Source organism: Grammomys surdaster, unplaced genomic scaffold, assembly GCF_004785775.1.
Source record: "Grammomys surdaster isolate TR1022 unplaced genomic scaffold, NIH_TR_1.0 277, whole genome shotgun sequence".
Classification (NCBI taxonomy): domain Eukaryota; kingdom Metazoa; phylum Chordata; class Mammalia; order Rodentia; family Muridae; genus Grammomys; species Grammomys surdaster.
The window spans coordinates 781,534-795,609 of NW_021604718.1; the positions used below are offsets into that span (position 1 = coordinate 781,534).

Consider the following 14,076-nt stretch of genomic DNA (forward strand, 5'->3'; position numbering starts at 1 on the left):
TGTGTGACTGAAGACCAAAAGTAATGCTTTCAATTAGTGTTTCTGTTTGTCTGTTGTTTTGTTCTAAGGCATGGTCTCAGTATGTAGCCCTGGCTGCCCTGGAACTCACTCTGTAGACAAGGCTAGCCCTAGCCTTGAACTCACAGAGATCTGCCTGCCTCTGCCTCCCAAGTGCTGGGATTACAGGTGTGTGTCATGTCCAGCCTCCACCTTTTGGTTTTCCCTTTTTCTTTTCTTTTTTGTATGTTGCACTTTAAAGGTTTATCTATTTAATGTATGTGAGTACACTGTAGCTGTCTTCAGACACACCAGAAGAGGGCATCGGATCCCATTACAGATGGTTGTGAGCCGCCATGAGGTTGCTGGGACTTGAACTCAGGACTTCTGCAAGAGCAGTCAGTGCTCCGAACGGCTGAACCATCTCTTCCAGCCCCACCGTTTGTTTTTGAGACAGGGTTTTCCTGAGCCCACTTTAAACGTTTTAATGAACACTCCAAAGCCTCCCTAAGGTAAGGTGCTCCGTGACTAACTGGCTGTCTCCTCAGTACTGGGATCCAACTGTGACTGCAAAAGTCACAGAGATGGCATCTCTGAGTAGCTTGTCCCAGTCACAAATATCAGTGTGGGTTCCTTCAAAGTGAAGAGCTCAGTGAATGATCCAGGTCAAGAAAACCATGTGTGGGGTTGTGAGGCCGGGGTGTTAGGCTGGAGATGGGTGTGAGGGCGGGGTGTGAGGCCATGTGTGGGGTTGTGAGGCCGGGGTGTAAAGCTGGAGGTGGGAGGAACTCAGGACCCAGAGCAGGCAGGCCGGAGCCGGAGGCCATTCCCCCTTTCTTGTTGCTTGACTGTTCATTACCATCTACATTTGGGAGATGTTGTCATTAGGATTCCCTTTGTCAATATCATACACTGGCTTCTCAGCAAACCAGAAAGTACTCTGCCAGTGATGACCACCTACCACCTAGACCATCCACCCATGGAGATTTATCACGGTGACTGCCACGTGCACGACTCATCAGACACTTGCTTTGCACCAACTGTTCCCAAGCTGACTTCTTGTGTGTTGGACAGTAAGCAACGCCAAACACACCTTGAGATGGTCCTGCCAGTTACGCATCTCTACAGAAGCAGACGTGAGGCTGGAGAAACGCTCAGGTGTTACAAGCACTCTCTGGTCTTGTAAAGGACCAACGCTCATTCCTGGCACCCACATGATAGCTCACAACCATCTGTAGAACCCAACACCCTCTTCTGACCTCCATGGGCTCCTGTATGCATTCGATGCACATAAACACACCGGGTGCACACACACACACACACACACACACACACACACACACACACGGTTTTGCTTTAAAAAAAAAAAAAAAAAAAAAAAGACAGGGTCTTACTGTGTGGGCCTGGCTAGCTTGGAACTAGCTATGCAGACCAGACCTTGAACTCACAGAGCTGTCTGCCTGTCTTTCAAGTGCTGGAATTACCTAACTTTCAAGTGCCTGATTTAATGAAGAAGAGAAAGAAATGGAAAGGGGAAGGGAGGACAGACCACGCCCACAGCGGAGCTCCCTATGCCCTTATGTGGCATGGAGGACAGACCACGCCCACAGCGGAGCTCCCTATGCCCTTATGTGGCATGGAGGACAGACCACGCCCACAGCGGAGCTCCCTATGCCCTTATGTGGCATGGAGGACAGACCACGCCCACAGCGGAGCTCCCTATGCCCTTATGCGGCATGGACACAACTGAGCTGTCTGGGTCCTGCCATCCCTGCAGTTACCATTTAAATCAAGAACTTTCCACTTTGCCCGAGAACGAACACTTCTTCTCGGGCTCCAAAGAATCTCACCCTGAGACGTTGGTGCTATGGCGTCTGTGCTGGAGAGGAGAGGTAGCTGGGCTGTGGAGGTCTTGTCCACTTCTTTCACGCTTCTTTTCCCGGTCATGTGATCTGTGAGGAAATTTGTAAAGACGGAAGCTGTACTTAGTATGGTGCACTGTAGGTTAGCCACTGCTGGCTCTGGCAGCATGGTCACGCACACGTACCTTCGATCAGCGCGGCTATCTGCTGGCTCTTCTGAGAAGGCAGGTCCCGGACAGTGTCGAGGGCAGTCAGGCCACGGTTATCCTTTATGTTAACATCGATTCCTAGAAAGGGCAGCAGACCAGGGAAGTGAGCATGTTTGGGCTAGCCTGAGAAGTCAGCTCCAAGGATAGCTCTAGCTGTCAAGCAGCACGACGAGCATTCTTCATTCGAAACCATCGACCGTCTAGTGCTCTGACCACACACACACACACACACACAGGCACGCACGCACACGCACGGGTGTCAGATACCGCCCGCCTGGCACATGGGAGCAGCCCTGCCAACCTCACCTGCGGCCAGCAGGATTTGCACCACATCGGTCTTGCCAAACAAAGCAGCCTCATGCAAAGCACTGCCCATCTCCGTCTGGAAGGCAAACGAGAGCGCAGCCGCGTGTCATGAGGACAGTCTGGTGTGTCACATGACAGACATGGATAAGGAGGGACAGCAGGTAAGCTACACAGAGCCCCTGGGGGCACTTCACCTTCCTGAGGTTTCTTGTATGGGTTCTAAAGCCACCAAGGTCCACATAGTGAGACCCTTGTGTGCTATCGCAGGCAGGGAACGTGTGAATTCCCCCTGCTCACAGGGAGGCTGACCAGTAAGACTTGTCCACGCTCCACCTTCCTGGGGAGAGGGAATCGAGGCACCTCATGGCCGAGTGTAGAGTCAACAGCAGCAAGCCTGAGAAGGCCCTGACTGCCGGAAGCCTGCCTCAGAGAGAGGGTGGAGCCACAACGGCAGCTGAGGTCTCAGCAGGGCAAAAAGGTGGCCTGAGTGTGTGTACGGGAAGGGAAGGAGCCTTTCTGTTTGAAGATGGCCCAGGGGGATATCTTTTCAGGGTTCAATGACCAGCTCATACCCTGAAAAGAAACAAGCAAAGTCACCAGACTCACTCCACAGAACTCATCTGCCTCTAAAAACCTCAGAGCAGGACAAGGTGACACACAGAAGCACGTGGATGTGACGTGGAATGCTAAACACGCAGCCCAGCAGCACTGTACGCGTGCCTTCCCCAGGGACTATGTCCCTTGTGGCAGGAGACATGTCTGGCTTGCTACCTGGTAGTTGCTATCCATGCCGGCGTCCAGCAGGACCTGCACCACGGCCTTGTGGCCGTTCCTTGCTGCCAAGTGCAGGGGTGTGTGCTTCCGAGTGCTGCAGCTTAGGAGGTTGGGGTGCGCACTGAGCAGGAGCTTCACCACCTCCAGCCTCCCGTACAGCGCCGCCAAGTCCAGAGGCGTTTCAAATTTGTTGTTGCGCATGGTGGGGTCCGTGAGCTCCTCCAGCAGAGCCTTCACGACCTCCGTGTGGCCGTACTGTGCCGCGCAGTGCAGGGCTGTCTCGTTGTCGTTGTTCTGAGGGTTAACGAGAGGATCGTATCAGGGAGGCATGGGCCAGGAGACTAACCTGCCCTCCCTGGATATAATCACCCATAAAACCACTGAAATTTAAATGAGAAAAATAGCAGCAATACTTGGGAACTCATACAGCCAAAATCTGGGCACTGCCCCCAACGATCAGCCTGACTGCTCCTGCTGGCCTCCTCTGGCCCCAGTCCCTGCAGGAAGGGAGCATCCTGTGTGCCTTCAAGGACGTATGTCCACACTGAGGGAGAAGGACCGAGGGACCGCTGTGGGTCCATAGTAGAAGGCCCGGCATGCATGGATACCGTATCACTGATATTGTTTCACTGTAAATTTCAATTGGTTTTACAAGCATTTCTTTGTTGAGCCCCGTGGTCCTGATTCTGGGTTTGGTCGTCATCCACACCCGTCCACACAAGCTTTGTAAGAAGAGTCCATCATCTCTGTAGCTTCTTGCATGCAAATCAATCAGCCAGCAGGGAGAGCAACAGAGCACAACACCGCAAACCACTCTTAAGGTAGCAGCCAGCAGCCATTCCCGAGGAAAAAGACACAAGCTCAGGCCTGAGGGAAACGGGGACCCTATCCTGTCCCGTGCTTACCGCAGACGGGTGCATGCGCCAGTGCATACACCACTAAGACACTAAGACTTACTAGTGGTAAGACTCTACCACTTAAGACAGCGGGTACATGGGGAGAATCAGAGGACGCTGTGCTTTTCAACTGTCAGAGAGTGTGAGCCATTTATGTTCTCTGCGGAGGCTGACCGCACGTGACTGAAGCAGACAGCGCTCTACAGAGCACAGGTAAGAGCCAGGCTCTCACCACCGTCGGCGTCCTCAGTTCAGCCAGGCAGTTCCCATACTTTGGGAAGACACGGGTTGAGAGCACCTGTCCTGAGTCAATACCGTGCACCTTCCAATAGCTACAGGTTAAAACTAAACTATGTCTACAGTTGGTTTAACTGTTAGTGACATTAGAGGGAGCAGACGAGGAGTTACCCACACGTGCGACAGTCCCATCTGCTTTTGACTACATTTTGTTGTTTTCATTTTGCTTGTTTATTTGTTTCCCAGCTACATGAAAATGGGCGAGAAAGATTCAGAGCCACTGAGACCAAGGCCCCAAGCGGCCAGTGACAGCGAAGAAATGTTTGAAACCCAAGCAAGAACAGAAGAAGTTGCAGCAGGGGCACAGGCAGAGATAAAAGCATACAAATAAACAGGATACGGGGGAAGGAACCAGAGCCCCAGCAGAGTCAGCCAGAGTAGCCACAGGACGCAGCCCTCCACGGCCTCCGGCAACAGAGAAGGAACCTGGAGGTCTGGAGAAAGAGCAAATTCTGCCAGGAAAGCAAATTCGTGGGGCTGCCTGTGCCGCGTGGTCATGCCCACCTCCTACCAAGCTAGGGCCCAAGGGGCTGTCACCTCACGTCCTTGAGACAAAACCAGCTCCATCAACAGAGCTGGCAGGAGCTTTCTGGAGATCACAACCCAAAGACAGTTAAGAGGAGTCTCTCTGAGTTCTCTACCTCAGCTTGTGCATGACAACCAGAGCCAAGAAGTCAGCTGATTCTCATTACAACTCCATCCACTAAAACCTGCTGACTATGGAGCAAACCATTACAGCCATGGTGCCTCTCAACATCCAAAATTGTCTCTCCTAGGTTTTGTAAAATGTAGGACGCGGACTGAAAAATCCTAAAGCTGTAAAGACTAAGAGATCTGGCGAGGGAGGAAGAGAGGGAGACAGAGAGTAAAGAACACACTGGAAATGCAGCTCAGTGGCAGAACGCATGCTAGCACATGAGAGGGCCTGGGTTTTGTCCCTACTGTATCCCAGCAAAACAGCGAAGCAGAAAGATACAGGGAGTGTGTTTAGGTTTGTTTACTTGTTTTCATTGGCCTGTTGGCTTTTACTAGGATGCAGACAACTGTCCCAAAGTTGTCCTGCTGGGCACAATCTTGGTCAGCCCTGCCACATGGCCTGCCTGGTGTTTAACACTATCTGACCACACCACGCTGGCACAGTGCGCAAGCATCTGAGAGTGTATTGATTTTTCCAGACACGGGCTGGTGGTCAGCTTTCTTGAGTTGTCTGTGGTGAGCACATCACCACAGCTGAGCACTGGCCAGCACACGCTCTTCCTGTTTCCTCTTGGAGCTGACAGCTGTCCACTTAAGGAATCCTCTGATTTGCTGGCCCTCGAGAGGGGCGGGCAGTGAACCCATAGAGAGGCACAGATTGCGATCATCAGGTATGGGCGTTCCTCCCTTTCCCTTCTGGGCAACTCTGTAGTAACCAGCTTACTGAGATTCTCAACAGGGGGAATGCGGTCCAAGCCAGCCTTGAATCTGATACGAAAGCCTTTCGCAAACCCTCTATTCCTAATCACGGAGATAGCAAGTTTTCCCTGCTATACTCGGGATATCTAAGAAATATAGACTATTCCTCTCTGCAGATTGTACTGAACTTCATAGATGTGATTCACAAATACACGAATTCACCAATGAGCAGAAAGAAAAATCATACAGAAACCCGTCCACGGTCATCTTCTCCGGAACCTGTGGAGAGTGTCCCGCTAGCTGGGCCCAGCATGCCTGTGGACAGAGCCCCGGGTTAAGGAGCCAGAGCTGGAGCTCTCTGCACTGTGGTGCAGGGTCTAGAAGTGTAAGTGGGAAGAACGGCAAAACCATGTGTCCAAAGTTAAGACACCAGGAATGGGAAGATTGCCCTCGGGATGGCAAGGAAGAGACCAGCTCCCTCCCGCGGTGTAGAAGACATGACAGTCAAACAGGAGAAGCTGTAACCAGCAGCCCAGGAACAGGTGCCGGGCAGCAATTACTTCCATTTGGTATTAGGAAAACCACAGAAATAAAAGGGAAGGACCATCTGTTCAGGTAACAGAGTGAGGACTCTTCCAGGTAGGAAGCTGGCTCAGACCAGTACATCTCAGACAGACGCATCTAGGAACTATGTAGGGACTAAAAGTAATCGGCAACTTGCCCAACTCAGCTTTGGCCAGCAAAGCTGTTAAAGAGTCTGAGAGCACATGGTAGGACACGACTATAATCCCAGCAGTCAAGAGTTTGGGGTAGGAAGATGGAGGATCGTGAGTTTGTGAGTTCAAGGCCAGCCTGGACTTACTTCACAGCCCGAACTTGTCTTAAAACAAGGGCTGGGATATTTTATTCAGCAGCAGATGCCTGCCTAGCAGACTCAAGACCCTCCTGAGATGCACCTCAGTCCCCATCCCCCTAAAGAAGGAAATCACATGTGAGCACCACTGTCATCAAGGGGACAGCCACACGCTTGGGTTTCACTTCTATGGCATTCCCACCCCATGCATGTAGCCTGAATCTAACCATGAGAGCAACAGTGTCGTGACTGGTGTGTGGTAAGAATGCAGATGGGGGGAAGGGAGGCAGAAAGGAGGAAGGGAAGGAAGAGGAAGGGGAAGGAGAAAGGTAAAGAAATGAAGGACTGAGCCAGGCGGTGGTGGCACACGCCTTTAATCCCAGCACTTGGGAGGCAGAGGCAGGCGGATTTCTGAGTTTGAGGCCAGCCTGGTCTACAGAGTGAGTTCCAGGACAGCCAGGGCTATACAGAGAAACCCTGTCTCGAAAAACCTAAAAAAAAAAAAAAAAAAAGAAAGAAAAGAAAAGAAATGAAGGACTGGTCTGGAAAGGTAGCTCAGTGGTTAAGGGGCACTGACTGCTCCTCCAGAGGATCTGAGATCTGAGTTCAATTCCCAGCAACCACACATTGGCTCACAGCTGTAATGGGATCTGGTGCCCTCTTCTGGTGTATCTGAAGACAGTGACAGCATACTCATACACATAATTTTTAAAAAAAAAAAAAATAAAAAAAGAAAGAAAGAAATGAACGACTACCGCCATGAGGACAAGTGGCAAACATGCACATGGGCCATGTACTGGAAGCACTCGCCATCGGTCTTCAATTTTCTGAATTTAGTGACTGTATCATTCAGCTTTCCTCTGACACTCCCTGGCTGGCCTGCACTTACCACAGAGCCCAGGCTAGCCCCAGACTTACAGGAACTCTTCTGTCTTAGCCTGTGGGCCAGGACTACAGGTGTGCCTCACAGTGTTCCTCAGCTTTATAAGAGAATGTTCTTTGTTCTCTAATTTCCATTGAAAAGCTGATTAACACGAAATTTATGTTTTTAGAGTCATGACATCAACAGCTTAATCTCAAATACATGGCCAGCCACGGTCCCGCTGCAAAGGGAGAGAGAAGCACAAAGGGCAGGGTGTTCCTGGCTGTGCACAACAGCAGTGCACTGCAGCCCACAGCCCCGCAGGAAGCACCCTGCAGAGAGGCACACACCCAAGAAGAGAGGGCCGGAAGAGCAGCTTCTGGAAGAGCAGCGTGCGGTCACCCTGTCCTGTCCTCCATATCACTGTCACAGCTACAGAAACCTGAGACTCAAGATTCTACTTGCACAGAAACATGGAGAGCAGAGGGAAAGGGAAAGGCTTCGATTCCAAGCAGCAGCCTTAATCATTTCCTGTGCTTCCTGAAAAGTCAGCTGACTTCTTTGATGGCCCTCTTTGTGGAATCCCCAGGACTGTACAAGTTGCAAACCTGCAGTAGGCTTACGGAGTGGTTCTACTTCCTACTCCTGCTGCTTCCCAACCTTTCCTGGATTGTGTGTTTTTAACACTAAAGCCTCGGGCCTGTGTTGTGATTTCCCTAGACGAGCCAAAAGCAGATGGGCTGAAGCAGGCAGCTCGAGGGTGATGAAGAGGAACCCAGGGAGAAGGACAGAGGCCACAGCGAGGGGAGCATGGGGGACAGGACGACGTGGGGGTCCTGGCCGTGAGGTACACACCTTGGCATTGATATAAGGGTCAAAGGGGCCGTACTTTTTGAGTTCTTTGATCTCAAGAGCATTCTACAAAAAGGAGAGGAAAAGACAAAGTGGTGACAAAGCGGATGATATATCTCAAAGCAATATCAGCCCTGAGGCCCGATGCCAGGACAACCCAGATCTGAGCTCAGGCAGCTGACGGAGTGAGCTAGCGAGAGCAGGTAGGTCCAGGGAAGCTCACTCTATCCACTGGAGCCACGAGTGGCTTCAAAGTCAATGTGGTGCTCACAGCTGCCTGGATCCAGTGTGTTCTTCCAGGTACTTTGGATATCCTGCCCAGCCGCTGCCTGGAATATTCAAGCACTGAGCCGCCACCCTCCTATCCTGGGCTACCCCAGGCCAGAGGCAGCTGTGAACAAGACAAGCTAGCGCACCCAAGTGGTTCACAACCCCAAGCAGCCGTGTTTCCAGGCGACAGTGGGTGGAGACAGAGTTAGACATGGCGGCTGAGAATGGCTGAAGGGAGGACTTCAGTGGGTGGCTGCTTTCCAACACTGAAGAGTATTAGTTACAAGCAAGCTCCTCTGTGTGCTTCTTTCAGAGAGAAGACCACTGCTTCCATCAGGAGAATCACACTTAGGCTCTAAGAAGGCAAGTCTAAGACCACTGTCACTGCGTTACACAGGCATCCTCGCCAATGGTCTGAGTACCTGCTGCTTACCTACCTGGAAGCCCATCCGTGAAGGAATACAGGACTGACTGACCACTGTCTATACCCAGTCTCCAAATGGAGGCCTCTGGAACCCAGGTGGTTTCCCTCTGGTAGCTCAGTGGAAACCTGTGTGGGCCCTGCTGGTAAGCGATGGTGCCCTAAGTTCTGAGGATCAACCGTCTACTCTCTGGAGAGGAACAGCACCCTGGGGCTAAGGCCTGAGGAAGACAGCCCTGCGAGCTCACTCAGGAACAGCTTAGTGAAGCCAAAGCAGCAGGGCCAAAGTCCAGACGGGGGTGGTGGTTCACCAGAGCCTTTGTCAGTGAGCATGTCTCCAGGGAACAGAGACGCTATCCCAAGAGCACTGAGGTGCAGAGGCCTTGTGAGGTTTTGGTTGGTTCTCTTTCTCTTTTCTCGTTACAGAAGAGGGTCTTATTCTGCATTCTATGCTGAGTTTCTGCCTCAGCCAGTAAGTGTGGGAATGCAGGCTACAGGCTGTACACCCCCATAGCTTAGGTGATTTTTTTGTTGTTGTTAATACTCCCCACCCCCAGGCAAGGTCTCAAGTAGTCCAGGCTGACCTCCACTATGTAGTCAAGGCTGACCGTGAAACTCCTAATCCTTCAGTCTCCATGTCCCAAGTGCTGAGCTCACACCCAAGCCCCGCTGGGTAGTCACCTAAATGCTGCCTTTCTGTTTTCTAATAAGTCCGGTTTTTCTAAGTATGCTCGGCATCGGAGGACACGGGAAGTGATGTCCGTACCACTGGATGCTCTGACCTGTATCCGTATGTTCTTTTCAGCATCAGCACAAATGCTTCCAGCTCTGAGCATTATGCTGTCTGTGGAGTAACGGGATCGCTCACGCAGCACTGACTAACACCGGGAAGGCTGCGCTCGCTGCGTGCTGATGGCATAAGCAGGAATTACAATTATGTAATCTCTCCGGTTTGAAACTAACTCTACATAATCTCGAAAGATCTGCATCGACTTTCATACTGTGAATCTGTGTGTGCATGTGTGTGTATGAAATTTTAGTACAAATCTGCACGAGTCAACTGCACAAAAATGTGTCCTCTGGCTGGGCAAGGTGGCGCACGCATTTAATCCCAGCACTTGGAGGCAGAGGCAGGCGGATTTCTGAGTTCGAGGCCAGCCTCATCTACACAGAGAAACTGTGTCTCGAAAATAAAAACCAAACAAACAAACCAGATGCAGTCTCCAGAACAAGGAGGGGCGTGTGTAGGGGACAGAGGAACATGCGGAGGTACACCCTACGTGCATGCCCAGAGGGAGGGCGCTCTCTCCCGACCTGTTCATTGACTCTGGTGTGGGAAGGTCCTTGGTGGATGAGCAGGCGTACGATCTGGGCGTCTCCTTTCCACGCCGCCAAGTGCAGCGGGTAGCACCCTTTTGAATCAGCAACGTTGGTCAGTGCGTCGTTCCTCAGAAGAACCTCGACCACATCCCTAGAAAGCAAAAACCATCCATGAGCTTACAGGTCTTTCCAGGGGTGTACCGCAAATTACTTTCTGACCCCATCTCTCGATGGTGAGCTTCTTCTGAGGTCACGGCCGGGATCTCTCCTAAAGCCCACAGCTACTAGTATGTGGTTGCTAGGTGGCTGACTCACTGTGACCAGTGACTCACCTCCCATGGGCCTTTCTCTATAATCCGTCTATGTCCTGCTACTCTGAAAACGTCGGAACTCCTGTCTAAACTGTGCATTACTCCCCACTCTGTGATACTTAAACAGTACGCAGGGGTAGAATTTTACAGGTCTCGTTCATTCCCTCACTACCTTTTCCCATGTCTCGGGGTAAAGGAGCTCAAAGAGGACAGAGCAAACTCAACGTCACACACTGAAGTCAGACATACAGAGGGTCGACTCAGAGCTTTAAAGAGGCCTCTCTGGCTTTCTCTCTGTGACACTGCTAACGAAGTGTAATGATCCCCAGGCACACAAGACAATGAAAACCCGTCCTGTGAATACACACAGGCCCTGGAGGAGCCTGGCTAACACTGCCACCTCGCAGTTGAGGGCTCACATAATTCAGACTTTCCCGACTACTTGAGAGGGTCTCAACAGATTTCCCTCTTCCCTTTGCGTGCACGCACATGTACCCATGCAGAAGTCAGGAGACAAGCTTTGATGCCATCTCTCTACATCTACCATGTGGGGCCAAGGGATGGAACTCTGGAATGCAGCAAGTGCTTTATCCTCTGAACCATCATCCCGGCCCTGGATTTTACTAAGTTGTTTTAGAAAAGATACAGTGTTTACATTTCAACTTGAGAAAAAAGCAACACTGGAGCAAACACTCATGCTGCATCCCCTGCACCATGGCGTCCATCAGCTTGGCCACAAACTGGACAAGTAACCTTGCAATCCTGCAAGGTGGGGTGGGCCCATTCCTTGCTCATTACAGTGTAAAATGAGGGGCTGACGGCAGGTTAGTGAGACGGGCACCAAAGAAAAGAAAGGGCAGAGGGATCTCTGAGGGTCACGGCTCCGGCTCACCAGAACTACACCCGTACAGCTCTTCCCCTTTGGACATGGCTCCCCACTCTCCACACCGTCCTTTCTGTCCCCCTTGAGTCTGTTCTTCCACATCTGGGCAAATCCACTCCGCACCCCATGACTTTGGCCTGTGCTGCGCTGAGCCTTGGGTGTCAGTCCACTGAGCCTGCTTCTCACTCCCGTTCTGAGGATGTCCTCTGACTTAAGAGGATGCAGTGGGCCATACACACACTTTCTCTCTTATATGGCTCAGCGCGTTCACAAGGGTGATCTTATGAGGGCAGAATGACGGCAGGTAGGACAGCTCTCCTGACAGGAGGCTAGCCCCTCAGGTCCCTACCATCTCCTGTGCTCATCGAGGGTGGACACTGTATGTGCCAGTGTCTGTGTGCTCTGCTGCCCTGTGCTCATTGGGGTGGACACCTGTGTGGTGTGTGCCAGTGTCTGCGTGCTCTGCCGTTCAGAGTGTGCCCTTCACAGTCCTATCATTGTGTGATACTGGGGTCCCCTCCACAGGAAGGACCACCAGGAGAGAAGGTGAAATTCACTTCTGTTTAAAGACTTCTCTGGGGCTATGGTAGGAAAAGAACACCGTTCACTGAAGAGAAACTTGGTATCTGCATGAACTGTGTAGTTTGCTTCTCTCTGTGCTCAGTGTCCTGCTAAGCCAGCATCATAGGAGATAGAGACACCGCAGCTGGGCTCCACAGGGTGGGCAGGGGAGGAGCCCCTGGTACTTACCTGTGGCCATTCAAAGCAGCATGGTGTAGTGGTGTGTAGCCGGTGCTATCTACGCAGTTCACGTTTGGCCCTCTCCACATGCTGAAAGGAAAAAGAGGGAGATTAAAGGCTGAAGTCACATCACAGCAAGGTCAGAGATGGCTGGCTGGCTAACGGTGTGGTACATAACCAAACCAGAGACTTCCACAGACTGCTCCCGTGGACAGCAGGCCAGTGCATACTACCTAGAGTGGTGTACTGCGCAAGCCTGTGTGAAGGCCATATTGTCACCCAGGGGATAGATCCGCCTCTGCTGGCCCACCTGGGCTTCATCACTTACTCAGTTTGGAACTTGGGCTTCTGAGAACTCCAAACCAACCGAGATGTCACCAAACAGCACAAAACCAACCCAGCCAGGCATGGGGGTTGCGCACCCTCCTGTTCTGATGAGTGAAGCCAGTAGCTACTTCAGTACAGATCACAGACCAAAGCAGCACCTAACAGTGTCAAAAACCTACAGGGATACACTGAGTTGAGACACAAACCAGATTGTGTCTCCTTCCTTCAAGAACACAGTTGGCTTAAGGGAAGAGTGGATTCTGCAGTAACAGGCTCAACCACTGTGCGTTGCAACAGACATAAAACACACCTCTACTGGACATACTCAGCTCCCTTCCTACCACTGCAACCCAAACAATAGAGTCTAAACTCTGACTGCATAAGGCCACGCTCAGTGACGCACGCCTTTGACCTTTGATCCCAGGACTCGGGAGGTAGGGGCAGAGGCAGTTGGGTCTCTTGAGTTTGAAGCCAACTTGGTCTATGTAGTGAGTTCCAGGATAGCCAGGGCTACATAGAGAGACCGTCTCAAAAGCAAAAGAAAACAACAGAAACAAAGTTTCTGTTGCACAGCAGTATTAACTACGAGCAATGGAGAGGTGGTTACCAACACCTGGGAGCATGCGTGGACAGCATCCAGTTGATACACAACATTCCCCGGGAGAGATTACGGAGTCAGTCTCCGGTGGACACAGGTAAACCAGTCCACCTTATCTGTGGGTGTTTTCGTACAAAATCTATAGCTTGCGGGTCTGCTCCCCAGGAGAAACACCATAATAGGGAAACAGTGTTATCCCATTCAACTTGCAAAGCCCTAATTCCAACTGTAATGCCTCGGGCAGCAAACACCTTGCTTGTCTCTGATCCCACCAGCACTGACAGTTGGAGGTGTGCACCCTGTCTCTAACATTTACTGTTTTATGGTTTTAGGGATCAATCCCAGGGCCTCAGTCAAGCTGTGACTGAGCTATAGCTCGCTCTCTCCTCTTTAAAGTGTTATCAGGAATAGTTGTTTAATTAAAATGCATTTTCTGCAGCTATAAAAATAACCAGCTTCCACGCCCGATGACGTAAGCACAAGGTTGCTCCAGCTTCTATATGAAGCTGCTCGTGTTCTTGGGGTGACCTTATCTGTTGCCATCTGTGAGAACCTGGCTGGTACACGCTGTGTAGCTGTGTCTACTCAGACCCAACACTTGACTTTTCACATCTATCTCCGTCTGTGAGGCCAGTCCAAAGCGTCTGTCTTCTAGTGCCAGGTAATTGGAGAATTCAGTGCTGCCTACTCACTACTATCAGCAAATCATCATTCTGACTGTTTTAGAGTTGTTTTTATGTGCGTGGGTGTTTTGCCCACATGGATCGATGAAGGCCCTTGTGTCTGCTCCTACTCAGAGAGTATCACGTGACCTGGAACTGAAGTTAGGGGTGGTTGTGAGATACCATATGTGTCTGGGAACTGAACACACGTTCTCTGAAAGACCAAGAGAAGCTCTTATC

The 14,076-nt window shown here is 51.2% G+C and overlaps 1 protein-coding gene across 1 annotated transcript in view; it reads right to left on the reverse strand.

Moving 5' to 3' along the window:
* Nucleotides 1–14,076, reverse strand: part of Anks1a (ankyrin repeat and sterile alpha motif domain containing 1A) — a 151,625-nt gene that overhangs the window by 75,163 nt on the left and 62,386 nt on the right. Inside the window, 7 exon segments of the mRNA XM_028777014.1 lie at nucleotides 1,848–1,949; nucleotides 2,045–2,146; nucleotides 2,375–2,450; nucleotides 3,146–3,442; nucleotides 8,307–8,369; nucleotides 10,309–10,465; nucleotides 12,259–12,339. Of these exon segments, the coding sequence (XP_028632847.1) occupies nucleotides 1,848–1,949; nucleotides 2,045–2,146; nucleotides 2,375–2,450; nucleotides 3,146–3,442; nucleotides 8,307–8,369; nucleotides 10,309–10,465; nucleotides 12,259–12,339 (878 nt within the window).